This window comes from Equus caballus, chromosome 7 (assembly GCF_041296265.1).
Source record: "Equus caballus isolate H_3958 breed thoroughbred chromosome 7, TB-T2T, whole genome shotgun sequence".
Taxonomy (NCBI): Eukaryota; Metazoa; Chordata; class Mammalia; order Perissodactyla; family Equidae; genus Equus; species Equus caballus.
Window position 1 is genome coordinate 31,183,608 of NC_091690.1, and position 16,288 is coordinate 31,199,895.

A 16,288-nucleotide genomic window follows, 5' to 3' on the forward strand; every position below is an offset into this window, starting at 1 on the left:
CTGCTTGAGGGCACTAGGAATCAGGCATTGGATTTGCAGGTAATTTCCCCCAGTCATTCATCTGTCTGCAATTGCTCTTCTGTAGCGCACTTTCCTCTGTACGTAACACCATACTATACACTGGCTTTTATTCTGTTCTGCTGTTTCTCTGCCTTCTATTTATTTGGTTAGTTAATTAGACTTTTAAAAGTGTACGGAAATGAATTATCTCATTCGATCCTTACTGTAGTCCCATAAAGTGGCTGGTATCTCCACTTGAGAGCTAGAGAAGCTGAGGTACAGAGTGGTGAAGGGTTTTGACTAAATTTATGCAACTAGTTAGTGAAAAATACAGGGTGCAAACTTTTATTGCTTGACTGTTATTTCAGTTTTGTGACTCCCGCAGCAAAGTGTGTCTGTGTTAGCCCTACTGTCCCAGAGAGCAGGGTCAAGGTCTATGCATCCGTTGTTCATCCATCCCTTCATTCTACAAATGTTGACCAAGTCATCATTTTCACAGCCCTGTGGGGGTTAAAAAATGTAAAAGACATTGCCTCTCCTTCTACGGACTGGCAACCTCACAGATAGAATGAGACCCAAGCTCCTCCACACACAGAAACAAAACCTACAAAATAAGTCATTGAATGCTAAGGGACACATACGTGCAGTGAACAACAAGCACTCTGGAAAGTCAGAGCCTGGATTTCACTTCAGCTGGGGTAGCAGGGAAGCTTCTTAGACTAAGTGGCACTTGAGTAGGGATTTGAAGGCTGGACAGTGTTAGGTAAGTAGAGGCTCTTCTTTGTACAGCACTAACACCACGCCTCATGGAGTTCCGAGGTTATCCCGGGATGGTTTTGGATAAAGCTGATCGAGATACATGTCAATGATTGACGAGTGGCTGCATTGTGAGATAGAAAGCCTCCCCCTAGTCCAGCCTCCCCTTCATTAGGGCAGAGGCTTTAGACTTTCTCAAGGTGATTCTGTGATTCCATCTCCTGATGACTTGGTGAGCGAGGTAAGGACAGCGGTGGAGGAGACTGAGAGAGCAGGTGACACATGTCAACAGACAGGGCTGTGCCGGAGCAGAGCTGTGGGACACATGCAATTTGGAAACCAAGTTATTTTCTAAAAAAAAAAATTCACTGGTCCTCCTTAGCTTCCACCTGATTAATTTTTTTTTGTATGTGTGTGTGATGTAAAGATATTCCTAATTCCTCTAGAGCTTCAGAACCTCAGACACTAAGAAGGTCTCCAGTTTCATGGGGCTACTCCCTGTACAGATTGTTTTGGCCCCCATGGAACTTGGCAGACTGTAGTGACATCTGTCTTGATTCTGTCCTCGCATTCCTAGTCTTCACCTCTCTTCAGGTTGGTGGTGCAGTCTCCACAGCTCCTGGAGGCTGTAACAGACCTTCCAGATAGTCAGTATGTTGCCACGCAAGGGGGGGCCCTCTACTCGCCGCAAGACATGCCAGTAGTCAGGAGGCAAGATGGTAGGAGAGACAGGACTTTATTACAACTTGCTAGCAAGAGGGAAGATGGCCAAAAGAACCATCTCACAGAACAAAGATTACAGGCCAGTTATCTAAGGGGCTGGTCTCCAGGTGGGGGAGGTGGCTGGTCTCTGGCTGGAGCAGACATCTGGGCCCAGTTCCTGATAGTCCTTTGTTTCACTGGATATGCATCCAAGAATGGAGCAATGCCCTATACCCTGATCTTTCAGTTCTCATTGATGATGGTTATCAGCATAGGCTCTCTGCCCGGGGGTCATCACATTCCTAAGGAGCTCAAAAGAATGAAGTTATCATCTTAAAGCAGCAAATCTACAGAGCATGTCTGGGCCAGTTAGAGGTCATTTAAAGTTACAATGTGGTTTCTTTTCTACAATATGGCTTCCCTATGTCAACCTTTTGTTGAGCTGGTATCAAGTATGCTGGAAGAATTTGATTCTGTGAGAAAATAAAGAGAAAGTCTAGTTCTTGACACATGACAGGGGAAGCATTTCTGTGGCCAGGTCTTGGTCCACAGATGAAAGGAATTTCGAGTTTCTCTTTGCGTTTGAGTGGGTGCATGAGCAATCACACTCCTTTTCACAGTTTATTTAGAAATACAAGTGCTGTGTGAGAGAACCTACTCATGTAGGTTCTTACCAGGTAACTGGGAGAGAAGTTCATTTTTGCCCTCCTCCATCTTTCCTGGAGGTTAATGGTCAGCCATATTTTATTTGATACCAAAGGTCAGTTGTCTGGTGTACTCTCTCGCTTCAGATCTGTTAACGAGTGGAGCGCTGTTCCTTCTTCAGCTCTGGTTTAGGCCCATGACAGAAGAAATGGGGTAGGTTGCAGCAGGGGGAATTTAAATTAGACAGAAGGAAAAAGTTGGGAATTTCTGTCTCTGGAGTGTTAAGATCAGGACACGTATTTATCTTTTGAGGTCCTTTCTGTGGAAAGTTTACTCTAGAGGAAGAGAAAGCTCTGGATGTGACTTCTGCATGCCTCCTTTAGAACCAAGCTTCCCAGCTCCTCAGATGTTTTCCAGAAGGTGAGCTGCTGTGAAGGCTGGGGTCGCTCAGGAGCTGGAGGTTCTGGAGAGGTCAGTGCTTGAGTCTGGATCTTGTAAGCACCTTTTGACCTGCTGTGTGGCCTTGGTAGGCAACTTCTGTTTGCCTTGAGTGGTATCTGTTTTGAAAGTGAGATTAAATAACAGGGCTGGGCAGGCTAGTTGCTCTCTCAGCTTCCTTTTGACTGCTGGTTTAGAAAACGCCGCAGTCTGCTTGCTTGTGATATGGACTATTGGTGCACTTCTTGAGCCCGCAGGAGACGCTAAAAATAAACCTTCATTTGAAAATATTAAATATTCACTTACAAACGTCCCCCAGCAGGCACGCCCTCTTGCTCACCATGCAAGATTTACTTCATTACTTGGTGGGATGGGAGTTGGCGTTTTCTCGTGGTCTGGCAAATCTGGGACACTGAGTGCTGGGCATCTGAGTGCTTCGGTCCCCCGAGTGATCAGCACAGCTCCGGGCAGTGACTGAATCTTCTGACTCTTCAGATTTCTTAAAGAGAGAGGCCTTTTCCACCCCTCACCTGGCTTTCTACTTTGGGAAACTGTACCGGGCTTGAAATAAGCAGCAGTAAGCATTTGCTTTGTTGTCTTGTTGTCATCAGCATTATTACTTTAAGAGAAGGAGATTTACTGTTTTAGAATGTAAGCTGGATGGCAGAGATCATGTCAACCCAGTCAGATTGTGAGTACTTGAGGTTCTTTGCTGCTGGCTAGAAACCCTTCCTCCTGGCCATTAAGACCTTATTATCATTAAATTTTATTGCTGGAAGAGATGATTTAGGGTTTTTCACGATAGAACTTGGAGAAGAGAAGACTGCTTCTGCCTCTGATCTCTTGCTGAATTGTCCAGGAGGCTGGACATTTGTTCCCTAAATGATTTGTTAAGGTGAAAGGATATGACAAACTAGATATTGCTAGATGTTTTTATGTTTACTTATCCTTAAAGCTGTTGTTGGTTTGTGTTTGCAGAGAGATAATTGAATTAAACTGGGCAGGTTAGGTTGTGTTATGGTAACAACATCGCCCCACCCCTGCCCGAATTCAGTAGTTTAACTCATTGCAAATTTAGTTCTTGACACTCTGGTCCCTCCCAGGCTCTGGAAAACTCTGTGGGGAAGCCATCCAGTTCAGTGATCCAGGCTGTGGAATCTCCTGGCACCTCCCTCCACAATCACTACAGACGGGAGGCGATCACAGCTCTTAAGTGCTTCTCCTAGGAGGCAGATACCCTGCCTTGCCCTTCCTGCACACTGGGCCATCACGTGGCCCTGCCTGGCTGCAGGAAAGCGGGAAAGGAGGCTTCTGAATGGCAGGGGGAGGAGAACTGAAGTGTTGTTGAGCACCAGTAATGCCCACCACGCTGCTGTCCCGCAAGTGTGGGCGTGGGCTCACTCCCCTCCTTAGGACCTGACATTTCCTTACTGCCTGTGGAATAGCCTGGAGGACCTTGTGTGACCTTAGCCCAGGGGTCAGCATACCACAGCCGAGGGCCAAATTCAACTTGCTGCCTGTTTTTGTACAGTTTGCAAGCTGAGAATGTTTTCTTACATTTGTAAATGGTTGGGAAAAAAATCAAGAGAAGAGTAATATTTCGTGATGTGAGAATTGTATGAAATTCGGATTTCAGTATCCGTAAATAAAGTTTTATTGGACACTGCCATGCTCATTTGTTTAGGCACTGTCTATGGCTGCTTTTATGTGACAACATCAGAGTCAAGTAGTTGTGACAGAGACCTATGGCCCACAAAACATTTTATTTTCTGGCCCTTTACACAAAGTTTGCTGCCCCCTAGTTTAAGTAAATAGAGATGCTTCTTAAGTGCAACAAAATGAGGTTTTTACTGGAAAGTTTCTAGGTAGCAGTCTTGTTCTAGGCACTATAATAGTAATAATGATGATGATAAGGATATTAATAGTTAATACTTACATAACAACTTATTATATGACATATATTTTAAATGTTGTCTGTGTATTAACTCAGCAGTTTTTTGAGCTATGCGCTATTACTATGTAGATTTTACAAATCAGTAAACTAAGGCACAGAGAGGTTAAGTAATAGGCCCAAAGTCACACAGGCCAAAAGTGTTCTAGCTGGCAGTCTGACTCCAGAGTCTATGCTTTTAACCACTACAATAACAAAGCAATTGGAAGACAGACCTTTGCCCATGAGATGAGAGAAGACTGATACCCATGAAAAGTTAGAGAAATACGCTAAGGTAGTTTTTGAAGATATTTAATGGTATGAAGTATAACTACCAAAGATGTGCAAGAACAGAGAGAGGGAGAGACCAGTAATGGGCAAAATAAACAGGGGCTGAATGATGAGCTGGGATGTGGGGTGATCTTTGAAGGATGGAGGCCACCGAGATTTCAGCGGGTCTCTCAGGCAGGGAAGAAGCAAGAACTGGGCTATGGAAAACAGAATGAGGGCCTGGGGGAAGGGAGAGAGAGCTGAGCAGCCTGATTGGAACAGAGGGGTGTGTGGCCTAGAAGCTTAAGTGGGAAGACAGGGCCCCCAGGACAGCCCTGAGAGGCATTCAGGCTCAGGATGATCAAAGAGCGTGGAGATGCGATGCCCAGCATGGTGGGCAAGATGCTCTGGGGCCGAGAACTGGAGGAAGTGCATAGTTAGGGCGCATGTGTGAAGAATAGCCTGAGAAGTTATCAAAACAATGCCTCTATGAGCTTTCTACTTTTAAAAAATCTCATATAACCCTCACACAACCCTACAGGAAAGGTGGTATTTATCCCATTTTACAGCTAAGGAAACTGAGTCTCATAGAGGTTTAAGTAACAGGCCCAAGACCACATGGTAAGGGGCAGAATTGCGATAAAACTGAAGCTGTCTAGATCTGAAGCCTGTGCTCTTAATCTCTGCCCTCTGGTCCTTGAGGCAGTGAGAAAAGAGTGGTTATTTGGTGGAAATCTGGAGCTTGAAACTTAATTCAGAAAAGGTTTGCTGATGAGGTGGGGCGATCTTTCTGCGTGGTGCTGCTCTCTTGTCAGCGGCTCATTTGGTAGAATAGTTTCCCAGTGTGCTCACCCCCACGGTGAGCCGTGACCCTGGTCATCGCTCATCTGGTGGCTACCACTTCAGGGCTAGGTCAGGGTTTCTTTAAAAACCATTTTTTAAAAATTTCTGAAATGTATCACGCATACAAAAGAAAGTGTGTAATGTATCTGTGCAGCTTAAAGAAATAAATGTTGTCTGTTCACCATCCAGTTAAACATTAGAACGTTACCTAAACCTTTGAAAGCTGTTCAGTGTTTTATTTGTTTGTTTTATAAGATTTATGCAAATATTCAAAGGCTGGGAGGACAAGCCCCAGAAAACGCAAACCTGGGGAACCGAGCATGGAGTGGGTTCCTCTCCCATCCAGAGGAGAAAGGTTATGTCCTCAGCCAGCACCTCTTTGTTCTAACACTGGCCTAAGTGGCTGCTCCCTCATGTGGAGCACCCTCCCTTTAGCTATATGGTGGACCCCAAGGGACCAATGCAGATGATTCTGCTGTTTTCTGGTTGTCTGAACTCTAGGCAAGTTACTTACTCTCCCCAAGCCTTGATTTTCTCATCTGTAAAATGGGGCTCATCACACCTACCTCCCAGGTCTGTTGTAGGATTGGGAGGGTTAAATGAATTGATTTCTGTTAATGCACTTACAAGGAGGCCTGGCATTTGTAACCACCTTATAAATGTTAACCTGCTATTAAAATCTTTATGGTTTTATATTTGGCATTGTTCAAAGAGAGCATGGTCATAGTCCTTGCTCTCCACACACTTAAAAGCCACAATCGTGGGGCCCAGCCCCGTGGCCGAGCGGTTAAGTTCGCATGCTCCACTTTGGCGGCCCAGGGTTTCGCCGGTTCGGATCCTGGGCGCAGACATGGCACCACTTGTCAGGCCACGCTGAGGCGGCGTCCCACATGCCACAACTAGAAGGACCCACAAATAAAATGCGCCCGCTATGTACTCGGGGGCTTTGGGGAGAAGAAAAACAAAACAACAGCGTAAAATCCGTAGTTGTTTCTCGTGCCCAAACGGATACAGAGAACACTGATCGTTATTTTAACTGGAATAGCCGGGAAGAATCGTCTTAGGCTGCTCTCAGTCAGTTTTTATCCCTCTTTTCAAGTTAACAACCTCCCAAACCACGTGTTTTATTGTCCTTGCTGGATCTCTTCTGTCCTCTCTTCCACATGGATATAGTCACTTGGTCACTTAGCTGGAGGCTGGAACTTGTTTTCCCACTGACTGCGTGTGTGACCTTCGGCAAGGCACCGATGCCCTCATCTCTAAGATGATAGGTGAGATCAGAGCTGCAGATTTTCTCTCTTTTGGATCCCCATCGACTTCAGGCTAAGGATCTTTCGAGGACAAGACCCTTTAATATTCTTCCCAGGACTGTTCGTATCCTCTCTTTAATTCATTTATTCATGTGTTTATCTGATGGACAGTTCTCGAGTACCCACTGGGCTAGGTGGTGGGAACACAAAGATGAGGAAGAACTGGTCCTTGCCCGAGAGGGGTGCCTACAGTACAGTACAGTAGTAGGGGAGCCAGAACCGCACTCCCTTCTCTGTAGGGTCTCAGCAGTGCTGCACATTATAGGAAAATTCCACAGAGGGACTCAGATGCCTCTCCTGCTGTAGTGCAAATAGATTTATCTTTCAGTTAAGATCTTTTTTTGGACCCTTTCTCCAGAGACTGGGAGCCTCATTGTTTCATAATAGCTTCCCTGCAGCGACCTCAACTTTTTCTCCCTACTGAATGGTCATAGTTTACATCCGGTGGCGTTATGACATGACATGCAAAACCCCTTTGTTTTCCAGAGGCTTAACTTGACAAACCTCAGGATGCAAATTTTGTGAACGGTGGCCACTGGGCTTTTGAAGGTGATCTGCTCCGCTGGTGGCACATTATTTTCCTTAGCCATCTTTTTGGTCTAAAATGTACCTTTTTTATGTATTTATTTATTTTGCATGTAATTGACTCTGGCATGTTCAAATGATTTTTTTTTAACCCTTTGATTTCACGAACCAAGAGTTTCTAGTTCAAGTTCTTGCCTTGTTTGATATAAACAAGCAAAATAAATTTGTACTCGTGTAAGGCCTGTTAGTAATTGCAGCTAACCACTGCCATTTAGCTGTCGAGCAGCCTTTGTGTAAAGCATCACGTTTGTAGCTGCAGTGATGGGACTCCTTTTTCCAACGGTCTGTACTTGGAGCAGAAATACTCATCTCTGTTAAATGGTGAGGGTATTGTGTGTGCAGCTATAGAATTGGTTTTACTTGCTTGCTACAATCTTAAATTCTTTCTCTGGCTAAATCCTCCTAAGTATATTTCTAGGCGTAAGTTAGGACCACTTTTGAGCTGGTCATTAATGCTAAATATAATCAATAATTGTCCTCACCAGTCACAAAAGACCCTTAGCCACCATTGCCAGGAGAAGGACTGTCAGCTCCAGATCTGCACCTCTTTCTTTCCTCACTTCCTGGAATGGGCTAAACTCCTGAAACTCATTGCATGAAAAGCAAAGTTATGAAAGTCTCCCACCCAGCCTTCTCTTCGCTTCCTCCTCTCCTAGTCATTCACATAAGAAACTTCTGAGCTATTTTTTTTTACGTGTTCTTCCTCATTCCTCACATGGTTCTGTCTTTGCAGTGTCTTGCTGATTTGTCCTCCATCCTTTCTTAGGACTACTGCCACTGTCTTAATTCATTTAATTCATAACCTTCAAATGTCTTGCATGGCCTGTTGTAGTAGCCACCTGGCTGATTTCCTTGTCCTTTTTTTTTTTTGTGAGGAAGCTTGGCCCTGAGTAACATCTGTTGCCAGTCTTCCTGTTTTTGCTTGAAGAAGATTGTCACTGAGCTAACTAACATCTGTGTCAATCTTCCTCTGTTTTGTGTTTGGGATGCTGCCACAGCATGGCTCGGTGAGCAGTGTTTAGGTCCGTGCCTGGGATCCGAACCTGCGAACCCTCAGCTGCTTAAGTGGAGCACATGAACTTAACCACTACACCACCAGGCCAGCCCCTCCTCCTTTTTTTTAAACAGCTTTATTAAGATGTAATTCACATACCATGCAATTAACTCATTTAAAGTGTACTTTTTTTGGGGGGGGGGGTTGGTGAGAAAGATTGGCCCTGAGCTATTGCCAATCATCCTTTTTATTTTTTTAATCCCCAAAGCTCCAGTACATAGCTGTATATCCTAGTTGTAAGTCATTGTAGTCTTTCTTTATGGGGTGCTGCCACAGCATGGCCTGATGAGTAGTATGTAGGTCGGTGCCCAGGATCCGAGCTGGTGAACCCTGGGCCACTGAAGTGGAGCATGTGAACTTTAACCGCTCAGCCACGGTGCCAGCCCCTAAAGTGTACAATTTTTTTAGTGTATTCATAGATATGTGCAACCATCAGTACAGTCAGTACTAGAACATTTTCATCACCTCAAAGAGAAACCCCATACCTGTTAGCTGGCCCTCCCCAACCCTTCCAGCCCAGCCCTAGGCAACTACTAATCTACTTTCTGTAGATTCTGAACTTTCATAAATGCAATCATGTATGTCTGTGGACTTTTGTGACTGGCTTCTTTCACTTAGTATAAGGTTTCCAAGGTTCATTCAAGTCATACCATGCATGTATCAGTACTTCATTCCTTGTTTGTGGCTGAATAACCTCATCCCTTCTTGTAACCTGGGTCCATTTTTCATTCAACTGTCATACAGGTCAGATTTCCACCACTTCTTTAAAAACTGAATTTGGCTCCTTGTTGCCTACAAAGCACAGTTGACACCCTGGCATGGCACTCAAGGCCTTCCCCAGTCTGACTCCATCCTGACGGTCCAGCCTCATCATCCCCTCCATCTTTCCACCAACCCTGCTGTCCCCGCCATCCCGATACACCTGTCCTTTGCGGAGTATGACACATATCTTTCATGTCACTGCAGTCTTTGGTTATGCTGGTCCTTTCTTGCCTGTGGAGATCCTATTTACCCTTCAGAATTTAGCTTTATTATCACCTCCTTGAAGAAGTCGTCCCAGGTTATTTCATTCCCAAATAGGAGTTAATTAGTCTTTTTCCATTGCTGAGCATTTTGCTTCGATTCCCATGATTTCATCGTCTCAGATTAGGTATCATTCTATCCTTTATAACATATTAAATCTTCTCTGGGAGTTGAGAGTTGTTCTAGTTTTTGTTTTATTACCTCATTGTACTTTCTACAAGGCTTTACATATAGTTGGTGCTCAAAAAATATTTGCTGGGGGCCAACCTGGTGGTGCAGCAGTTAAGTTCACACATTCCACTTCGGTGACCCAAGGTTTGCTGATTCGGATCCTGGGTGCAGACATGGCACCGCTTATCAAGCCATGCTGAGGCAGGTGTCCCACATAAAATAAAGGAAGATGGACACAGATGTTAGCTCAGGGCCAGTCTCCCTCAGCAAAAAGAGAAGGATTGGCGGCAGATGTTAGCTGAGGGCTAATCTTCCTCAAAAAAAAAGTCTTTGCTGGATGATTGATTGCTCTCTTGGAGTTGTATAGTCTCTCTTGCTTTTCAAAGTTCTTTTACATATTTCTTTTTTGAAAATCAGGGTTAAAGATCTTTTTGAAGAAAAAATTATCAGTAGTTTTAACTTGTTTGAATTTTTTTATTTTGGCAACAAAAATTGTCTGTGGGCATTGTAGAAAAATTAGAAAATAAAAAGTCAAAAGAAAAAGAAATCAGTCATAATACTACCCATCAGAGATAATCACTATTAACATTTTGGTTTGTATCCTTTAAGCTATTTTTCCTAAGTACATTATAGATAGAAAAATATAGGTAGATGAAATTTATCACTCATTCTATATACTGTTCTGTAATTCATTAACAACATGTGATCTCTCTATAATAATATTGATTTCCATAATTACTTTTAAGGCTCCCGTTGCAAATATGCAAGTATTTGTTCATTCTCCTCATTTTTGACATTTAGGGTATTTCTAATTCTTGAAGATTAAAAATAATGTCATACTAACATTCTTCGGATAACAACTTAGAAGCCAGATTTTTAGGTCAACAGCTTTTAACACGTAGTGCCAAGTGCCCTTCAGAAAGGTTGTTCCGATTGACACACCCACCAGCAGGTTGTGAGGGAGTTTGTTTCTTCCCCTTGTCCTTGCCTGGCTTGGCATTACCATTCTTTTTAGTCTTTGCCAATCTGATATTCCACAAGTGGTATCTCAGAGTTGCGTTCCTTTCCATTTCTTTGGTCACTGGTGACTGCTTTTAATTTCCTTATTACCCATTTATGTTTCTTCTGTGAATTGCCTTGTTTGTTCTTTGCTCCCCTTCCTGTTGAGGTGTTTGTCTTCCTCATTGCTCAGGACGCTCTAATGTAATAAGGATCTTAACCCTTAGTCATACATGTTATAAGTATTTTTTCTGGATGTTTTATCTTTTAACCTCAGGCTCATTTTCTGGAACAGGGAAGTTTGTTTGTTTGAATGTAATTGAGTCAATCACTTAGCCTTTCTGTGTTTAGTATTATTCATAGAAAGTTCCTCCCAACCTTAAGAGTATACATAGTCGCCTGTGCTTTCTTTGAGTCCTTCTGTGATTTGATTTTTTAAATTTAATACATTGGCCCATTTTGATATAAGGTTGCATCTACTTTTGTAAAACCCAGGTGCCTGTTCTCAGTCATGAGACTAGAAGGAACTCTGGTAGGTCACGTCCATTCTCCTAGCATCAGAGCGTGAGCCCGGGTAGATGAGAACCTCTTTTCCAGAGTATGAAGATAGTCTGCCACTTCTCATCAGTCACCCACGTTTCCCTAATCCCTTCTGAAACCATCTCTGTAATTGTGTTCCATTTGCATATTAATAATATCTTTCTCAATAGGTTGGTTTCAGGATTAAATGAATTTGGAAATGAGATATATGACAATCTACAGCACACTATTTGGCATATGAACGTTCCACATAGGTTTTGTTGAGTGAATAAGTGAGTGAATGGTGGTGTGAACAGACAGTGATAAAAGGTCACCGAGGATATTGTAAGATAGCAGCAGCTCTTCCACTGAAGCAGGGCCTTGGCCAAGCAACAGGGTAGGGAGAGAGGCCAGTTACAATGTGCCCTGTGGAATGCGGAAGATGGGAAAGTTATGATATGGGTTTTGAGAAGGCGACAGTCTCAGGGTTAGGACGAACCCATAGGCATAAGGCATAAGGTCCATAAGCCAGTGTGAGCCATCCTGGAGAATCCCAAGGGCTGCTGGAGAGGTTGAGATCTGGGAGAGTGTATCAGGGAAATCTCCCCGGGAAGATGCATTGGGAGCAGAGCTTTGAAGGGAGGCTCAGACCATATAGGATGGATTTGTAGAAGGAGGTCATTTTATGCAGAGAGAATGATGTAAGCAAGCAGTATTTTTTTCAATTTGAAATAGTGATTTTTTTTCTTTTGCTTCCCTTTCCACTTCCTTTGCTTTTTTTTTGAGGAAGATTAGTTGTAAGCTAACAATGCCACCAATCCTCCTCTTTTTGCTGAGGAAGATTGGCCCTGAGCTAACATCTGTGCCCATCTTCCTCTACGTTGCATGTAGGACGCCTGCCATAGCATGACTTGATAAGCAGTGTGTATGTCCACACCCGGGATCCAAACCGGCAAACTCTGGATTGCCGAGGTGGAGCACGCAAACTTAACCCTTATGTCACCAGGCTGGCCCCCCACCTCCTCTGCTTTTTTTTTTTCTCCCAAAGCCCCCCAGTACATAGATGTATATTCTTCGTTGTGGGTCCTTGTAGTTGTGGCATGTGGGACACTGCCTCAGCGTGGTTTGATGAGCAGTGCCATGAGCAGTTGGTTTCGAACCAACGAAACACTGGGCTGCCTGCAGCGGAGTGCTAGAACTCAACCACTCGGCCATGGGGCCAGCCCCTCCACCTCCTCTGCTTTTGATCTCACTGTTTTCTCATTCTCAGCTTTTCTTATCCTTCCTGCTTTTAGTGCCATTTAGAAATTGTCATGATAAAAGTTGTTTAGTGAAGTCGAGAAAGTTATTTTTGAAGTGATTGAGCTCTTGGGTAGAAAGACACCGGGGAGCAGGAAATAAATACAACACAGAGCATCTTTATGAGAGAACCCCAGGTATAGCAGCCTCTCCAACTCCAATCAAGGCCGAGGTGAAATTTGCGTTTTCTAAGGTTTATGTAGCACATAGTAGGCACTCCCCTGTTTAAATGAATCCACAAATGAGCGAAAATATGCATGGGTTTCCTGAGATATGTAGCTGTTTAGGAACCTGGTGAAGAACAGACTGGAAGGATCCCAGCTCTCTGAGGCCTGGAAAGCTGGGTGGGGGTCGGACGTTTTTGCCGTGAGGGATGCTGAGGAGCACACGTTGAGGGTTGGCCGTTCAGGCAGTACCTCACTAAGTTTGCTGAAAGAGGAGACCCTGAGCCCTGTGAGCTCCCAATCTCAAGGATTAGAGGAGGTGCAGAAGAACAAGAAAAAAAAGCCATTGAAGTGCAGAGAGATGCCGAAGAAACCTGCATGGTGGAATCATTGCAGTTGGCTGGTGTTAGCTAAAAACTTTCTTGGAAGTCAAGTAATTGAGTAAAATACTGAGTCTCAAGGTAGAAGAGCAAGAAATAGGCTTCTGCCTCTATGTCTTTCATTCCATCTCCCATAAAGATTTCACTATTTCCTCCATTAATGCCAACCTTTCTTTTCAGGAGTCAGCAAGCTTCAGTCTGCTGCCTGTTTTTGTAAATAAAGTTTTATTGGGACACAGCCACATTCTGTCATTTATGTGTTCTCTATGGCTGCTTCAACCCTACAGCTACAGAGTTCAGTAGTGATGACAGACTGTATGGTCTGCAAAACATAAAATATTTACTCTCTGGCCCTTTACAGAAGAAGATTGCCGACCCCTGCTCTAAATTATGAATAGATGACTAATTTTGAGTTGTTTTTCCACAAGAGTCATGATTTACACCAACCCATGCAGTTTTCTAAATGAGTTCCCCTTTCCCTCGTGGCACATGTTTGCAAGATGACTTACTGGAACCAGTGGTGTGGTCTGGGATTCAGGCCTCTTGAGGACATACTCTGACCATCTGAGCTGCTATGAGACCCACATGGAGCGGCTAGGACCCTAATAATAGATATTATTCATTTCTAATGTTTATTTACTGCTCAGTGTATGCCAATATTACAGAGAAACTGAGGCTCAGGGAGGTTGGGAAAGGGGCCCCAGGTTACACAAAGTGGCATTGAACCCAGGCTGAGGGAGAAAAGCCCCTCCCTTAACCTCTCCTCTGTATTTCTTGCCATCCACCCACATACACTCCTCCCAACCTCCACTCCCTACTCCCGTCACTGTGATTTCTGAATCAGTCATCCGTCAGCCTTTGCTCTTCTGGATGAAATACTGTTTCTCTTGGAACGTCCATTCCTCGGTCAGTTTTCTTTTGACCTCTACCTCTCCTACAGTCATCTGATCTTGCCCCCCCCCGGCCTCACTTTCTAGGGGCTAACTCTCCCTGGAGAATGATTTTGATAAGCAAATAAAGTCTTGGGTTCCCTCCCCATCAGCTGTTCCTGCCCCATCACTGAACCTGGCCTGGAGCGCAGCTGTCACCCAGGTGCTTTGCCGTCTTCAGAAGACAGCAGGTGCCCGGAGAACCAGGTGGGAGGGGGAGCATGGCTCAGGGTGCTGGGGCACCAAAGTGGCAAAAAGGCAGCCGCTGGGCAGGCTGAGCTGGCATCTCTGACCTTTGTGGAGAAAGGGCGTCCTTAAAGGGACAGCAAGCTCTTTTCTTTCCTGGTGGCCGACTGCCAGTTGAGATGCCAGGGATTTGAAGAGGCCATTGTTCTGGCAATGGGAGACGGGGGCCCAGACCGCCCAGTCTTTTTTGCTTTTCCCGTTACCAACCGTCTGTCCCCCTCTGATGTGCAGCCTGTCAAGTGTGGAGGGACGGTGAGCTCTCTTCAGTCACCCACCCTCCCCTCCTCCTCCTCCATCTGAAGGCAGCCTTGTCACCAAGGCTAAAGAACAGAATAGCCCTCACATAGCCACCAGCTCCCCTTCCCCCAGGGCGGCTGCTCCAGTGGAGAATGAATGGTCTCTGCAGGCTGCAGTGAGGTGCCCCAGTGTGTTGTTTACTTGCCCCAGGTGAGTGGGGTGAGGCGCTAGGACTAGTTTTCTACAGGTGCCTCTTGTGAACCACCTGCACTAGAATTACCTGTGGTGCATGTTACAACTACAGATTCTTGGTTCTAATTCTAGAACTTCTGAGGCCCAGAAAACTGAATATCAACAAGTGTGCTGTAGTTTGAGAACCACTGACTTAATTAAAGCTTCCCAAACCTGCCCAGTCATCAGAATCACGTGGGAACATACTGAATCAGAATATCTGTGCAGGACCCATGAATTTGAACAAGGCAGCTTCTGGTTAGTGGTTAAGAGCAGACACCCTGGAGCTGGCCCACTGGGTTTGAATCCTGGCCCTACCAGTTGCTATCTCTATGATCTTGGGTGAGTTTCTCAACCCCTCTGTGTCTCAGTTTTTTTCACCTGTAAAATAGGGATAATTTAGTACCTACTGTATACGGTGGTTGTGAGGATTAAAGCAGTTGGTATGGTGAAGTGATGGTGATGGGCATTGGAAAGAAGTCCAGAAACCACATCTGTCACAGGAAGGCCAGAAACCACATCTATAAGGCTGAATGGCTTCTTCAGAGGTAATTGAAGGAAGAGAAAACAAGCTGCAGGCCAGAAATAGCTGGACGTAAATACAAGGTCTTATAATTACTATCCACACCCAACTCAATCCCCTGAGTTAAATTGAACCCTCTGCACAGCCTTCCTGACCTCAAGGAATGAGAACGGACAGAAGTGTCCGTGGAGGCTCAGGGGGTATGTAACCGAGGGTACAGGGGTGGCATTACCCTCAGGAGCCAGTTTGAGCCAAAATGGGCACTACGGTTTAGCATGCATCCAGGTTTTTATTATAGCTTTTTGGTTTTGCTCAACTGTTACTTTTCTGAAAATGATCCTGTTGGATTAAATTTTTCCATGTTTAGTATCCAGCTCAAGGCTTCTTTTTCTTTCTGTGCTCTCTAATTTCTCTTCGCTTTCATTACTCACGAGTCACATTTATCCAGCTGCTTATGGACATGGCGTGAGGTTGGGAGAGAGACAGCCAACCTGGGAGGCATGAGCTGTTCCATTTCCACGTGCCCCCCAGGGTGTTCTGGGAAATAATCAAAGCTGGACAAAAGGCCGTTGGCCGAATAGAGAATTCTAATGCCGTACACCCAGGCGGTGGTATTTTATTTGTGCTAGATTATTTAGAAGAAAGCAAGCTTGTCCTCCAGGGCACGTCTCATGGATATTTTCTATCTTGATTATAAATGTCAGCACACAGGACACCCAGCAGTGAGCAGAGATTTCCTCACGTCCACTGACCCTCACTTGAGCATATTTTGCAAGATTTCCAGGAAGCTTCACAGGGGCATTTCTGTTCTTGGTGGGGGTTTTGATACCTTTGGGTGGCTCTTGAGACCCGCAGTGACAGGCAGGAGCAGAACCTCAGTGGATTGAGAAAGTTTGTCAACTTGCCATGGGAGAAGGGTTTGGCTACCTGCCCCGTTCTTTAACAATATTGATTCAGTATTTTGGAGACTAATGGAAAAGATCTGTTGGTTTCTTTTTCTTCTCTTCAAGGAAGCAGCAGAGGAAATCACTGCT

The 16,288-nt window shown here is 44.7% G+C and overlaps 1 protein-coding gene across 41 annotated transcripts in view; it reads left to right on the forward strand.

The window, feature by feature from the left end:
• GRAMD1B (GRAM domain containing 1B) overlaps positions 1–16,288 on the forward strand; it is a 227,563-nt gene that overhangs the window by 137,764 nt on the left and 73,511 nt on the right. For 2 of the 41 annotated variants that reach the window (XM_070273833.1, XM_070273832.1), the window contains exon 1: positions 12,471–15,073. The exons of 38 other annotated variants lie outside the window; for them this stretch is intronic. In XM_070273833.1, coding sequence (XP_070129934.1) covers positions 14,790–15,073 — 284 coding nt within the window. In that variant the 5' untranslated portion in view covers positions 12,471–14,789. Of the gene's footprint in view, positions 1–3,097; positions 3,119–12,470; positions 15,074–16,288 lie in introns of those variants that run through there. One more of the 41 variants, XM_070273853.1, reaches the window with a different exon arrangement.